General features: G+C 37.4%; 1 protein-coding gene across 3 annotated transcripts in view; it reads left to right on the top strand.

Annotated features, from left to right (window-relative positions):
- Positions 1 to 3,000, top strand: part of PKHD1L1 (PKHD1 like 1) — a 193,900-nt gene extending 190,900 nt beyond the window's left edge. For all 3 annotated transcript variants that reach the window (XM_072603266.1, XM_072603267.1, XM_072603265.1), the window contains one exon: positions 1,714 to 3,000. In XM_072603266.1, coding sequence (XP_072459367.1) covers positions 1,714 to 1,739 — 26 coding nt within the window. In that variant the 3' untranslated portion in view covers positions 1,740 to 3,000. The remainder of the gene's footprint in view (positions 1 to 1,713) is intronic.
- Positions 3,001 to 16,074: the final 13,074 nt, after the last annotated feature.

The raw sequence follows: 16,074 nt of genomic DNA, 5'->3' as shown, positions 1-16,074 counted from the left end.
ACTGCAGAAGACCACTGGAGAAGCGTAAAAGATAGTGTCTAACTTCCTTGAGAGGGAACATAATGTGAGATAACAACTGAAAGAATACTGGCTTAAGGCAAGGAGTCCTAGTTCAGGTTGTGCCAGTCTGTTCCCCACTGTGTGTCCTTGGGCAAATCACTTACTCTCTGTGGATCTAAAATGGAGTGGTGGGTTGGACTAGATCATCTGTAAAGAATCACCCCCACCTATGAGATCATGAAACCTGTAACTTGTAATAGTCATTATTTCTCTTTTACTCAGGAACCCTGAGGGTCTTCTTCTCCCAGTTTCATTTTTTTTTTTTATTAAAGGGGCCATCCCTTGAGCAACTACTTAAAGAAACCTATTCATTGAATGGGTATATCTCACTCAAAGTGAGAATGCTATAAGACGTTAGCCTGAAAGGGCTAGGGTCTCACATTGCATCCTGGGCCATCTCCAGCCATCCTGATGAATATCAGGCCATTGTATCCAGAAGGCTCAGGAGAAGAAAGTGAGACTGGTGACCTTACACAACTCTCACTCACTCAAATCAAAGTCAACTGCAAGTCATGTCATCATCTTGATGTCATGGTCCTCTTCGAGAATGAAGGACAAACACAAAAATCAGGAGATTTTGAGGGTGATTCATTTTTGAAAAGTTAATTTTGTTTGTTTGTTTGTTTCCAGAAGGGCATAAGGGTGAGGAGGGATTGCAATTGTATCAGTATAGCAACTAGCCCCACTGATGAAGGCACATATATCTTTTGAAGTGCTGAAACATGTCTAATACTGACATACTGTTACCATCTTAGATAGAATCTTTTATGTTGCATGCACACTTTATAATGATAGCTAATAATATCTTAGCATTTGATATCATGCTTTAAGGTTTCCAAAACACTTTACAAATATTATCCAGTTTTATCCTCATGATGACCCTGAAAGATAAGTGCTTTTATTATTTCTATTTCACAGATAATTTTGATTCAGGTAGAGGTTAAGTAACTTGCCCAGTGTCACACAGTTAGTAAGTTTCTGAGGTCATATATGAATTCAAGTTTTCCTTATTCCAAATCTAACACTCTATCAAGTGAAACATCTAGCTGCCTAATATGATCTTAACACCACATTCCCAACTTGCTGACCAGTATTCTGAACTATGGCCAAAATGGGTTGCATTCTTATTTCCTCCACTACTCATTTTGTCCATTACTTTATTGTTGAAGGGGCTTACATTTTTGTTCTTTCTAAAGATGTACTGGTAACTATAAAAGATCCTGTTATCTAAATGCTCGTGATTAATTGTTTCCAGCCTTGAAGCTAAGTAATTGCTACTCTGTGGTCACCTAAGTGATTTACTATTACTCACTGTGGTAAAAATTATATATTATAAAAATAACAAATAATTAAAATCCTTTTTCTCCAGGATTTATATTTTGAATTCACAAGATTTTAGTTTTAAGAGAATCTTTAATTCTAATTAAATGAACTATCAATAAAAATTGAGTAAGAACTGAAATCTGTAAGAACCTCCTATATACAGAAAACAAGTATGAGGGTTTCTAACTGTACATTTTTATTGATCATTATCATAGTAATACTTCATAATAAACTACAACTATGTTGCCAGCATAACTATGAACTTGCTATAGACTAAAATTCCCACAGGTGTTAAATCACATTTGAAACAGTATTATTTTTATATTACAGATGAAATCAGTGAAATATTACAATGAAGAGCATGCTGAAAACCTAAGATATGTAAGAAGCTACATGCTAGTGAACTACTTGGTAATTATAATGCAGAGAAAAAGACAACAGATTTTTTAAATGTTCAAGTCACTTATCTGTGTAAGATTAAAAAGATTTAAAAATCATCATTTACCTTCAAAATAATCATAGTATCATAGGATTTAGAACAAGAAAGGACATTAAAGATAATCAAACTTCCTTAAAGTAACAATTCAAGGATCAGTTGTGAAAGTTTCCTTTTGTTAAATAGATTATTTTGTATTATAATATTAAAACCTGCAAAAAATCTGTGATTTGGACATGGATGTGAAACTTTCAAATTCTTGTTCTAAAAAGTCATGGAATCATTATAAATTAATATGGTAGATCATCAAATATTCATTTGAACCATTCTATCCCAGAGGTCAGTCCTATTCCAGCTTAACTGCTTTGGATCAGATTGGAAGCAGTCTGAAAATGGGCATCCATTGGGGGAGCCAAACATTAAAAAAAATTATTATAACAATTTATGTGGAATCTTACTCAGCAAATTCCAAAACTATTTACTCCTTATTGAAGAGCTATAGTCAATTGTGCATGAGCCATGCTTATGGCAAACGTGGGTGATACACATATGACTTTCCTTGCTCATCTAAATCTGATTGGACATCTTTGGTATCTACTATGATTTGTCTCCTAATTTCCAGGAAATGTCACTCTGGGGTCATTTAGGGCAGGTTAAAAGTGACAAGCAGCAACTCTATCACTCAACTTCTATTCTTAGAATGATATTTCTCCCCCTCCCAAAATTATCTCCCAGTTTTACTCTAGCTCTTATTAACATATTTAGTAGACTATGTAGACTGAATATTTAGCAAACAAAAAGTTTTTCTATGTGACTTTCAAGAGGCAAAAATCATGTTAGAAAGGCACCTTAATAATCTAGTGAAAAATAATGAGGTATGGATCACAAAATTTTTAACTGCTGCCATCAGCTGGCACTGTTTTGTGTAGTGGTTCACCTGTATGTATATATTATAATTTTTCATATAATATATCAGTACTGGAGATATTCTCCCCAACATTTGATTTCAAAAACACTGATATGTCTAGGCAGAATGAATCTCATGGGTAGGAAAGGAAGTTGGTATTTAGCTGACATAATTTTAAGGACCCCAAGAAGCTTCCCTTCTAAAGAATATTTCTCCCATTCTGTATGCTATCTGTTATTCCACCATTAAAGAGACATTCCTCTGAGCTAAAGAATTGACTTCTCCAAGCATCTTCTTTGAAAATGTAAATAATCTCAGGAGGGGTGATTCATTATGTTGTCAATTTAGTGTGAGTTATTTTATCAGATTTTTTTCTTATTGACTGTCCAAGGTAATAAAAATGTTAATAATTAGGAAGAGAAGGATAATGTTGCAAGTACTTTGCAAGTATTTTAGATAAAGTACAGCAGAAAGAAAGGACACTCAGTATTTGGGGAAGAGACATTTGACAGAAGGCAGTAAATGGGCAGAGAAAAGTGAAGTGAGAGGACACTGAGGATAAACTTCACCTGCTTGTACACCTGTTTAAGGATATGATTTAAAAGTAGAAGGGGACTTAGAGAATATCTAACCCAACTCTTTCACTTTACAGATGGGGAAACTGAGGAGGGTGAATGAGATTTAGATGTAAGATCATAAAAATAAAGTGGAATCAGGTTGAAATGAAGTACATATCATGAGTGGCTCATATATTATATCTATAACATAACCAGGATAGAAACTATATTTTATCTCAATTCCTACATATACTGATTACCAAGTGTCAAAATATCTAAAGATTACATGGTTTTCATGTATTTTGACACTTTGGGCCATTTTATTCTTAAAAAGTTTACCTAATTTCCCTATTCATTTAACTTATTATTTATACAAAAATGATGTTTGACTTCTTCAATATCCCTTTGGAAGTTCAGGCCCTGTGGAGGTAGAGAAAGCATAAAACATAAAACAGCTATAACATCAGCATTTCCTACTTTGTTCCAACTACCGTTTCCCTATTCTGATACTGTTTAAAGTAATGGTTTTATATTATATATTCCAGCTTTTAAAATTTGTTTATTTTATAAAAACAAAATATAATCCTTACCATTAACACTAATAAGCCCAACAATAAACTTTTAAAATAATAAATATATGCTTGATATCCATATTGTTTGGATTATTTGGATTATTACAAGATTAAGTAAAAAATTCATATCAAAGAATGAGAATACAAAGGGTATTCCAAAAATCTTAGTGCAATTTTAAACTTTAATAGCTTAAAACTTCACCAAGACTTTTGGAACACCTTGTAAAAGCTTTCAATAATTACATAAGAACTGAGACACAAACTACAGTGTACTTACCAAATAGTAGACAGGAATAATTACAGAATCTCAGAGTTGAAGGGGCGCACAGAGGTCTTCTAGTCCAATTCATTATTGAAATATGAAGCATGTCTACAACATCCTCATAGGATCATCCAGTCCTTAGTTGAAGACCTGAAGTGAGATAGCCATTCAACTTTTGGATGCCTCTAGTATGTAGTAAATTGTCTTTTTCCTTTATCAAGATGTAAAACTTCTCTACAATTTCTTTGCATTAGTCCTACTTCTGCCTTCTTGGGTCAAGTAAAACAAGTCTGATTTCACTTCCATATTACAATTTTTCAGTTGTAATACAGAGATCATATTACCCTTAAATGAGATCAAATGAGATAATATTTGTAAATCTCTTAGCACAGGATCTGATACATGGAAGACACATAATAAATTCTTCTTCCTTCCCCTACATTAATTCTTCTCTTTTTCAGGCTTTGATAGTGTTTCATAATGCCTTGTTTCAATATCTTTCACCATATTGATCATCTCTTATTAATCCCCTTCTTAAAATGTGGGGCTCATACTTCAGTACAGTACTTCAGAGAGCAGAGTATCACTTCCCTCATTTTGATAAATGATTTCTACTGATGCAGTCTAAGTTCAAATTAGGTTATGTAGTTTGTCATCAAGGAACTTCCATACTTAATAGGCTGAAGTTAAGTAGGCTACAACATATAACAAATAAGGAAATGAAAAGAACCAGAGCAAAGGATGTGATTAGAGAAAGTAATAAAGATAACAGACTGGTTGCATGCAGCAAAGAGTAAAAAGTCACAAGCCCAAATTGCTCCAGAGATATCCTTTCAATGACAAGAGAAAGTGAGGCATATCCCCAACACAATGTAGTGAATTTATGGGAGAAAATGGATAGGAGTTCCATAAGATGGGCGAATGTGGACAATTTGTTTTCTATATCATTAGGGAGAACATCCAAATCAAAAATATTATAGACCCATTTGAGTATGTGAAAAGTTAAATGCTTAGAATAACAGCTTCTTTGGAGTATTAAAAATCATTTGAGAAGTAGAAGGCAAAATAGAGGCAGCAACCCAACAGAACTCTCCCAGTATTTCCCTCCAAACAACTCTAAAATGACACTTCAAATCTATTTCTGGATTAGATAATCAACAAAAGGTCAGAGTGAGACATTTTTCTAGCCTGAGACAATTTAGGAGGTCATCAGAAGAGTCTATGACACCAGGATGGAGGCCTACCAAGAGTATACTTAGCTGCATCACCAACAGTGGGCCTTAGAGACAGTTTCAACAGGGGAAGCAGCAAATTCTGGAGCTCTCAGTCCAGAAATGGTAAAGGAGATAGACAACTGGTCAGAAAGAAAGCACAGAGAACATGTTGCTGGCACTGGGTGCAGAACTGGGAGCTGTTTGACAACTCTGTTGCCCATATATGGTTCTGGGTCACAGTTTCAGGGCAGAGAAGAATGCTTGTGTTTGGTCATAAGGAAGCAGGAGCCCTAGTCACAGTCCCAAGGCTGAAAGGAGCATTAACACTTACAACTACAGGGGAAGAAGGCCATAGAGCAGACCAGGAGAACAGTGATCACTCATCTTACTGGATCACACCACCTTGGAAGCACTGAAAATGTACAGACCTCCATATCTAGCTCTGAAAACAATAGCATAAAAAAGCCTGAAGTTTGGGATAGTGCTTCCCCACCTCCAAGTGAGCGGAGTCCAACTTTACCATAAAGTTTAAAGTCAAGAAACAGGCTGGAAAAAGGAGCAAACAACAACAAAAAAATCTTGACCGTAAAAGTCTACCAGAATGACAGGAAAAGCCAGCCACAAACTCAGAAGACAATATGAAAACAGCTACAACCAAAGCCTCAAAGAAAAATGCAAATTCAATATAAGCCCAACAAGAATCCCTAGAAGAGTTAAAAGACAGTGCTAACTCCACTGTTGGTGGAGTTGTGCACTGATCAAACCATTCTGGAGAACAATTTAGAACTATCCCCAAAGGGCTATGAAACTGGTCTTACCCTTTGACCCAGCAATACTATTACTAGTTCTATATACCAAAGAAAGAGATTTTTAAAAATGGAAAGGATATATATGTATATATATATATACATATATATATATATACACACACAGACACAAAATCTTTATATAAGCTTTGTGCGTTTGTGGTGGCAACAAACTAGAAATTGAAATGATGCCCATCAATTGGGGAATGGCTGAACAAGTTATGGCATATGACTGTGATAGAATACAATTGTGCTATAAGAAATGATAAAGTGGATGACATTAGAAAAACCTTAGAAGACTTATATGAATTGATATAGAAGTAAAGTGAGCAGAACCAGATTATTGTACACAGTAACAGCAATATTGTAATGATAATCAACTGTGAAAGACTTAATTACTCTGTCAAGACAATTCCAAAGAACCCATGACATAAAATTGTATCCACCTCCAAAGAGATAACTGATGACCTCTGAGTACAGACTGCAGCATACTTTTTTAACTGTCTTGCTTTTTTTTTTCAGTAACATGGCTAATATGGAAATATGTTTTTCGTGATTTCACATGTATAATGGGTGTCATATTGCTTCCCTTTTCAGTGGGTGGGGAAGGTGCTAGAGAGAGGGAGAGAATTTAGAATGAAAAAAATTAAATATTAATTTTTTTTAATATGCTGAGAAGTCCTACAGAAGAGTTAAGTTCCAGAAGCTACAAATACGGATTAAGTAGCCTCTACTCCAGTTCTATAAGCTAAAGAACTACACACTGAAAATTCTATAAAAGTACACCCAAAACTAAAATACCACAAAATATCATAGGCTTGGCCAACTTTTTAACTCCTTGTGTTAAAAAAGATTTTCCATTTTCCAAGAAGACTTTACCTCTGATTTAATCATAGAAATCATTTGAAGAAAATATTTCAAAATGTGTTCTATAGCCAAAATTTTGAATAATTTCTAGTTTTAAGGTTCTCAGGTTTCTTCATGACTAGCCTTAACTTGAGGCAGCTGGGTGGCACAATGAATAGATCACTGGGCATGGAGTAAAGAAGATGTCAGTTTGAATTCCATCTCAGACACTTAACTAGCTGTGTAACCGTGGGTGATTAACCTCTGTTTGCCTTAATCCACTGAAGAAGGAAATGACAAACAACTCCAGTATCTTTTTCAGAAAATAAAAAAGACCTATGGACAGCACTGGCATGTTATGGTCCTGAGGATCATTAAGAGTCAGACACAGTTGAGCAACAACCCTTCTCTCCATTTTGACAGAAAAATTCCTATTTTATTATTATTTAATTGGTGGATATTTAGTTTAATAAGAATATTCAGGTAAACCCCTCTGATCTTCTGGAGCAGATCCCATGGAGCCAAGCATGCATTCTGGTTCCCTCCAGTGAGTCAAATGCTCTGGTTCCTTGCTAATGCACCTTCAAGCCCAGAGGCTTCTGGAGGCTCCCATATGTACGTGTGTGACAAGGGATTGGGTTAAAGACAACTGACAACTAGAAAAGAAAATGCTATCTCGGTACACACTCCATTCCTCAGGAGACTCCCAAGTGTTGTAGAAAAACTCTGCTTCTTTCTCCTTTATCTTCTCTCTGATTTGGAACACCTCTACCTTGTACTACCTACAAAGGAAAGGAAAAGAATTTTTCTTACTCCTTCTACCCAACATCCTTGTCAACCCACAGCTTGTGTATATGACAATACTGATAAACATGCTTGGCTAGGTGAGCGTGAGAAAGAACCTCAAGACCATGGCTTCCTCTTCTTTGTGTTCTGTCTTTAAACAGTGTTTATAGTTAACTCAGCAGCAGTCCTGAAGATGTATATTTATAAGCCTTTAGGACTACTTTCAGTTCCAGAAGTCCAGAGTATCTGCATATTGTTGCTTACTATAAGAATACAATTTCTCATAGAAGATGTAGCATTGCCAAGAGCCACTGTCAGAAGGATGTGGCTGCTCTGGTTGGCCAGCAGGTCTGGGCTTTATGAGTTTCTCAAGCAGATAAGACTGGGGTGAAAATATTTGTCAGATCCACAAAGTGCCTTCACTTTTTTAGGGATTATATGATTGGTGTGATGAGTTAGTCCTTGATATTTTAAATATTTGTTCATGTGTGCTTATATACCTTTTATGTGTTAATCATATCTTTTATGGTGGAGGAAATAAATGTCCAGCCTATATCTTGTATCTACTTTGTATACTGAATGCCTTTTCTAAAAGGAACCCTGTTAAGGGGGTAACCCTTTGGAGAAAGCCATAAAAATGAATGATACCTAATATTTAAAAAATTTTCTCTGGAACCTCAAAGTTGTGGCAATGAGCCAGAGAGAATGAGAAAAAGCCTGACTCCCTGTTTTTGCAGTTAGACTCCTCCAGAACTGTGAGTCCAGAGCTGTAGCCCCTTTCTAGAAGGGTAAAAAATCTAGATTCAAGAAATATCAATTCACATCCTGACTTCTGGTTTTAAAGATACCAGAGATAATTCTTTATTCTTGCTATCTAGATAGTCCATCTTCTTTTCTAGTGACACATCTTTTATAATATCTTTTACATCCATAACATTGACTGCCCTGGTTCCCACTGCCTTAAGGCAAGGTATGTTACATTTCAACTTTTCCTTCAAAATTTTCTTCCTTAAAGGAGATTGGGATATCAAAGCTCTCTCTCAATGACTCCAGTTCTTCACCAATAGTGTTCTTGCAAGTAAAGGATATGGGTCCCCTATACCTAATTCCCTTTAGCTACTAAGAGTCAGATTAGGTTTCAAAAAGGAATATATACTTCCAAAATATGTCACCAAATGTGCAAACATACTCAACAACATGTGGAAGGCATAATTAACTACTTCTCCCCCGCTTTCCCACTCTTCCCTCTACCATCTCAGTGTCTGAGGAGGGGAAAGAGATTAGGCTCTTAGTTTGGTTCAGTTCCTACAGAGAACAGTCCCAAGATTTAAATCCAAAATTCCACACAGGCTTGAGTCCCAATCACCCTAACTTCTCTGGGCTTCTTTAATAGGTTAGCTGACTGAAATATTATACCTGGAATTCTGGCGCCAAGGTCTCCATGACTCAAACTCCTAAGTCCAACAGGGATTATGGACTGCCACTGAAACTGAGAAAAAATGAAAAAAGAAAACTGAAAGAGAAATAGAAACACCTCAAGCCTATTTCTCAGTGTTAGGGAATAAAACAACAGGAGAAGAAGGTATCCACCCTTCTGAGTTCAGTTCATAACACTTGCACTATGAACGAATTGTGTGTGATCTTAACCCTCTGGACAGGAAGCAGGAAAAACACACAGAAAAGAGAATGAGACTATTCCAGCCTGGTAGTTATAAAGATTCAGCTGGCTACACAACTGGTTGACAGAGCTTATTCCCAACCAAAGGGGAATATGGAAGCAGGCTTCCTCTATGTGAGGTGATCTAGACATGCTTATAAACCTTGTTACACACTGTTTCTTACTTTCAGGTTTCCATTGGTAACTTTCTGCAGTCTACCTTACACCTTCTATGTATCTTTTTTTTTTATTTTTTTTATTTTTTTTTATTTTTTTATTAAATTTATTTATTTAACTTTTAACATTCATTTTCACAAAATTTTGGGTTACAAATTTTCTCCCCTTTTATCCCCTCCCCCCCCAAACACCAAGCATTCTAATTGCCCCTATGACCAATCTGCTCTCTCTTCTATCATCCCTCTCTGCCCTTGTCTCCGTCTTCTCTTTTGTCCTGTAGGGCCAGATAGCTTTCTATGCCCCTTTACCTGTATTTCTTATTTCCTAGTGGCAAGAACATTACTCGACAGTTGATCCTAACACTTTGAGTTCCACCTTCTTTACCTCCCTCCTTCTCCACCCCTTCCCTTTGGAAAGCAAGCAATTCAATATAGGCCAAATCTGTGTATTTTTGCAAATGACTTCCATAATAGTTGTGTTGTATAGCACTAACTATATTTCCCTCCATCCTATCCTGTCCCCCATTACTTTTATTCTCTTTTAATCCTATCCCTCCCCATGAGTGTCGACCTCGAATTGCACTCTCCTCCCCATGCCCTCCCTTCTATCATCCCCCCCACCCTGCTTATCCCCTTATCCCCCACTTTCCTGTATTGTGAGATAGGTTTTCCAACCAAAATGAGTGTGCATTTTATTCTTTCCTTTAGTGGAATGTGATGAGAGTAGACTTCATGTTTTTCTCTCACCTCCCCTCTTTATCCCTCCACTAATGAGTCTTTTGCTTGCCTCTTTTATGAGAGATAATTTGCCCCATTCAATTTCTCCCTTTCTCCTCCCAATATATTTCTCTCTCACTGCTTGATTTCATTTTTTTTAAGATATGATCCCATCCTCTTCAATTCACTCTGTGCACTCTGTCTCTATGTATGTGTGCGTGTGTGCATGTGTGTGTGTGTAATCCCACCCAGTACCCAGAAACTGAAATATTTCAAGAGTTACAAATATTGTCTTTCCATGTAGGAATGTAAACAGTTCAACTTTAGTAAGTCCCTTATGACTTCTCTTTGCTGTTCACCTTTTCATGTTCTCTTCATTCTTGTGTTTGAAAGTCAAATTTTCTTTTCAGCTCTGGTCTTTTCATCAAGAAAATTTGAAAATCCTCTATTTCATTGAAAGACCAATTTTTCCCCTGAAGTATTATACTCAGTTTTGCTGGGTAGGTGATTCTTGGTTTTAGTCCTAGTTCCTTTGACTTCTGGAATATCCTATTCCATGCCCTTTGATTCCTTAATGTAGAGGCTGCTAGATCTTGTGTTATCCTGATTGTATTTCCACAATACTTGAATTGTTTCTTTCTAGCTGCTTGCAATATTTTCTCCTTGACCTGGGAACTCTGGAATTTGGCCACAATGTTCCTAGGAGTTTCTCTTTTTGGATCTCTTTCAGGTGGTGTTCTGTGGATACCTTGAATATTTATTTTGCCCTCTGGTTCTAGAATCTCAGGGCAGTTTTCCTTGATAATTTCATGAAAGATGATGTCTAGGCTCTTCTTTTGATCATGGCTTTCAGGTAGTCCCATAATTTTTAAATTGTCTCTCCTGGATCTATTTTCCACGTCAGTTGTTTTTCCAATGAGATATTTCACATTATCTTCCATTTTTCCATTCTTCTCTCTTTGTTCTGTGATATCATGCTTTCTCATAAAGTCATTAGCCTCCATCTGTGCCATTTTAATTTTGAAAGAACTATTTTCTTCAGTGAGCTTTTGAATTTCCTTTTCCATTTGGCTAATTCTGCTTTTGAAAGCCTTCTTCTCCTCATTGGCTTTTTGAACCTCTTTTGCCAATTGAGTTAGGCTAGTTTTCAAGGTGTTAATTTCTTCAACATTTTTTTGGGTCTCCTTTAGCAGGGAGCTGATCTGCTTTTCATGCTTTTCTTTCATCTCTCTCATTTCTCTTCCCAGTTTTTCCTCCACCTCTCTAACTTGATTTTCAAAATTCTTTTTGAGCTCTTCCATGGCCTGAGCCCATTGGGTGGGCTGGGACACAGAAGCCTTGATTTCTGTGTCTTTGCCTGATGGTAAGCATTGTTCTTCCTCATCAGAAAGGAAGGGAGGAAATGTCTGTTCTCCAAGAAAGTAGCCTTCTATTGTCTTATTTCTTTTCCCTTTTCTGGGCATTTTCCCAGCCAGTGACTTGACCTCTGAATATTCTCCTCACACCCACCTTGCCTCCTGATCCTCCCAGCAAGCGTTTGGGGTCTGAGATTCAAATGCTGCTTCCAGCCTTAGGGCTTTTGGCAGGGGCAGGGCTGCTATTCAGTGTGAGAATTAAGTTCAGGTGGTCAGGTCAGGGCAGGGCCGCCTCTCAGGCTCAGTTCCCTCAGGGGGTTTATGCACAGACCTTCCACAATGGATCCAGGCTCCCGCCCGTTTGGGGAGCCCCTGTCTGCAGCCGCCTCTCAGCTTCTACCTCCCAGGGGGGCCTGAATTATGGGGGCACCCCACTCCCCTCTCGACCCGCCAAAGAGATTCTCTCACCGACCTCCGTCACCTGTGGGCAGAGGGACTTGTGTGGCCACTGGAGATCCCGTCCCTGAAGCCTGCTCGGATCTGTATCTCTCGGTGCCGCGGCCGCTGCCACAGCAGGTCTGGGCTGGATTCCTCGTCTGCAGCGCGACGGACCTTTTGCGAGAGGTTTGCAGGTCCCTCTGTGGGTGGGGGGACCCGCGTGGCTGCTGGAGATCCCGTCCCCGTAGCCCTCTCGGATCTTTTCCTCACGGTGTCGTGGCCACGGCAGGGCTGCCCTCTGCTCCCCGTCCCGGCGCCCAGTCCAGGGCGCGAAGGACCGCCCGCGAGAGGTTTGCAGGTCTCTCCGGAACAGAAATCTCCCTCACTCCAATGTTCCGTGGCCTCTGGGTGCAGAATTCGCCGTGAGTTACTTCCTTGTAGCCCTTGTATGTGTTGTGGGTTCGGAGCTATGTGTATGTGCGTCTTTCTACTCCGCCATCTTGGCTCTGCCTCTCCTATGTATCTTTTCAACTGACTTTTGCCTTACCTGTAATTGTTAATTTTCCAGGAATGTGGTATCTTTTTCTTAGAAGACAGGTGGGCGCTTTTGTGGCAGCAAGCAATTGCAGAGCACAGAAAACACTGCATAGTTACCCAAATGTAATCTAGCTCAGTCACCTCCTCTCAATCATGTCTATGAGCTACATATTAACAGTCCCTCATTATAGCATTCATTCTCTTATTAATTGTTAACCAATCAGAATTGATTGCCACCCTTGGGTATACCCCTCTTCCACTGGGCATATAAACCTGTGAGACCACTGCCATGACTGTCTATTCTAAGAGAGATGGCTAAATGATGATCCTTTTATTAATAAAAATTCTGGCATTATTAACAAAATGATTACCCAGAAATTGTGTCTCTCGAAACTTTTTAAATGCCACAAGAGTATCACATGGAACATTACTGATTAGCTTACAAAGGAAAAGCTATGTCAGTTTAGCTTTAAATAGTCACATTTATAATCACATTATACTACTATGTGATTTCAGTGAATAGGTTGAAGACCCTATCAGTAAGGAGAAAGTTTTCAGTTACATTTTTCTTCCACTGAGTCAAAGGTTTTTAAAAATATAAATAAACATTTGGTTATATGAACTTGAAAAGTTTTTGCATGAACAAAGCTAATGCAAGTAGAGAAAAAAGGAAAACAAACTCTAACAAATATCTCTGATAAGGGTCTCATATGCAAGATATATAGACTACTAATAGAAATACACAAGACTAAATGCTGTTCTCCAAAGGATAAGATTGTTTTTTAAGGATATAAGGAAACTTCTCAAAAGAATAATTGAAAACTATTAATAGATATATTATGACAGAATATTCTAAAACACTGATAACAGAACAAATGCAAATCAAACCAACTATGAGGTTTTTATCTCATACCCAGCAAATTAGCAATAATAGTACAAGGAAATCATAAATGCTAGAGAGAATACAAAAAGATAGATATACTAATGTATTGTTGGTGGAGCTGTATTGTTGGTCCAAACATTCTAGAAAGCAATTTTGAATTGTGTACAGAGAGTGATTAAAATACTCATATCCTTTGACCCAGAGATTGTACTGTTGGCATTATGTCCCAAAGAGGTCAATCACAAAGAAAGTTGCCATATACACCAAAATATTTATAGCAGCACTCTAAAAGCAAAAATATGGAAACAGAGCAGATGTCCATCAAATGAAAGATGGCTAAACAATTTGTGGTACTGTTGAGGTTTATAGGTGCTCAGGACCCCAAAATACTGACACACTGGATCCTGCCCAAATGAGTTCAACCTAAGCCTTCTTTCAGCCAAAGAAAACAAAGTTTGTTAAAGATCTACCATATTGACCAGACTCTTAAGAAATCTGCACACCTCCATGGAAATGGGATGGGTCTTATACAGAAAGATTGTGGGAGGGATCTAGGGGTGGTCTAGTAGTCTGGGAGGAGGGGGGTCTAGAGAGGGATTGGAGGAGGAGTCTAAGGAGGATCTTGATGGGACTGAGTTGACTAGAAATCAGAACCAAGAGAGTAGGACTTTGATGTAATCAAGAGTGGGACTCAGTCAGAGGCAATTAGACAAAGAGATAGAGTGAAAGGCTTCTGGTCTCAGGAGAAAGCCAGATCAAGTGGGAAGATTTAAGGAGAGTTCATGGGGGTTCCCAGAGCCTGTACCCCATCAGTACCTGAATGTAATGGAATATTATTATGTTATAAGAAAAAACGTACGTAGGAAGATGTATGTGAACAGATACCAAGTGAAGTAAGCAGGGAGAAAAACAACATATTAAATTATTATGACTGTATAAATAGAAAGTATGACATTTAAAAAGTCCAAGAGACCATTTCTGGGTAATTAATCATTTTATTAATAATGCTAGCATTTTATTAATAAAAAGAGGTCAGTGGCACTCTCAAATGCCAAAGATGAATCATGGGGTGGGCTCATGGTTTATGTGTACTTGGAAGAGGGGGTGTGGCTAAGAGAATGTAACTTTATGTCATTTACTTCTAAACTGCTCAGCCTTGGGCAATCTAGTAAAAGAATTTCTCCCCACCCAAACCAGAGTTGAACACAATGGGCAGGAATTTACCTAGATAAGATAGTTTAGGTGGGGTAAGTTTTTGGCCGAGTTCAGTAAAGTCTTTCAAAGGCTGGACTTTGAACAAGAAAATGGGACAGGAGAAAAGCCCAGATCTCCCCACAAAGTGGTTATTAACAATAATTTCTCTCAAAAGAACAACAACAAAATAAATGCTGTGATATTATAATTACCAAACTAGGCCCCAAAAATGAAATGCAAGAGGACATCTCTCCCTATTTCTTTGCAAAGGTGGGAGTCTGAGTGTGGATCACTACATATATTGTCAGATTTTTTTGATATACTGGTTTGTATTGCTGAACTTTTTCTCCTTTTTAATTCTTTATTTTGGTAATATGGCTCTCTGGAAGTAGGAGAAAGGAATATTTTGGAAAATAGAAGTAATGTGAAAAAAAATATCATTAAAATTTTCTTCTCTTAAATGAATAAAGCAACTCAATCTGATTTATTTCAACGAGGGGAAATAGATAATGGAAAGTTCACGGACACAATACAATTTCATTCAGAAGCTTAATTCATGTAAATCAACTCTAATACAGGGGAAAAGTTTTATGTTTTCACAAATGAGTGCAAGTTATGGACAATATAAGATCTTATATGCTTTTATTTTGTGGTAAGTTTTATAAGTGTATGTGTGTGTGTATATATACACATATATATATGCACATATGTATATATTTGTATCCATATACATATCTTAGTCATTTCTAAATTTACCTCCTCAAACCAGAAAAACTTTCTATGTTAAAAAAAAATGTTCAGCAGAACTACTGGGCAAGTTGACTGCATCTGACAGTGTATATCACAAAACAAATCCATAGTGTCTCCCACCTCTCCAACAAAATGAGAAAGGTCCATTTCCCCGTCTGTTCTCTAGCTTGGTTATTGTAATTATAAATTCCACTTCATTGTACTGCTCTTTTCATTTACCTTTGTGGCATCATTTGGATAGTTCATGCCACAACTTACCCAACAGAGACCAGATTGACACATATAGATAAGTAATCTAAGAGCAATGTGCATAGAAAGAATTTAATTAGATTGGAGTTCTAAATAAGGTTATAATGGGAGGAAAAGAGGAAAAGATCAAGTTGTAAAATGTAAAATGACATAACCTAAGTCAAAGAGATCTTGTTTGACAATTATTGGCCACAAAAACCTTGGACAAATACAACACCTGACATTTGAGTATAGAAGCAATTACAGGGAGAAGGGCTATTCCTTTTCTGACCTGAGGAAACCAGTCTTCTTCTGTGATTGCCACCTGAGACAAGCCAACCTCTTTATGGAGGGACAATCTACTAACTGC

This window comes from Notamacropus eugenii, chromosome 4 (assembly GCF_028372415.1).
Source record: "Notamacropus eugenii isolate mMacEug1 chromosome 4, mMacEug1.pri_v2, whole genome shotgun sequence".
Classification (NCBI taxonomy): Eukaryota; Metazoa; Chordata; class Mammalia; order Diprotodontia; family Macropodidae; genus Notamacropus; species Notamacropus eugenii.
Note: the sequence above shows the minus strand (reverse complement) of the source record. Positions and strands in the feature narration are given on the sequence as shown.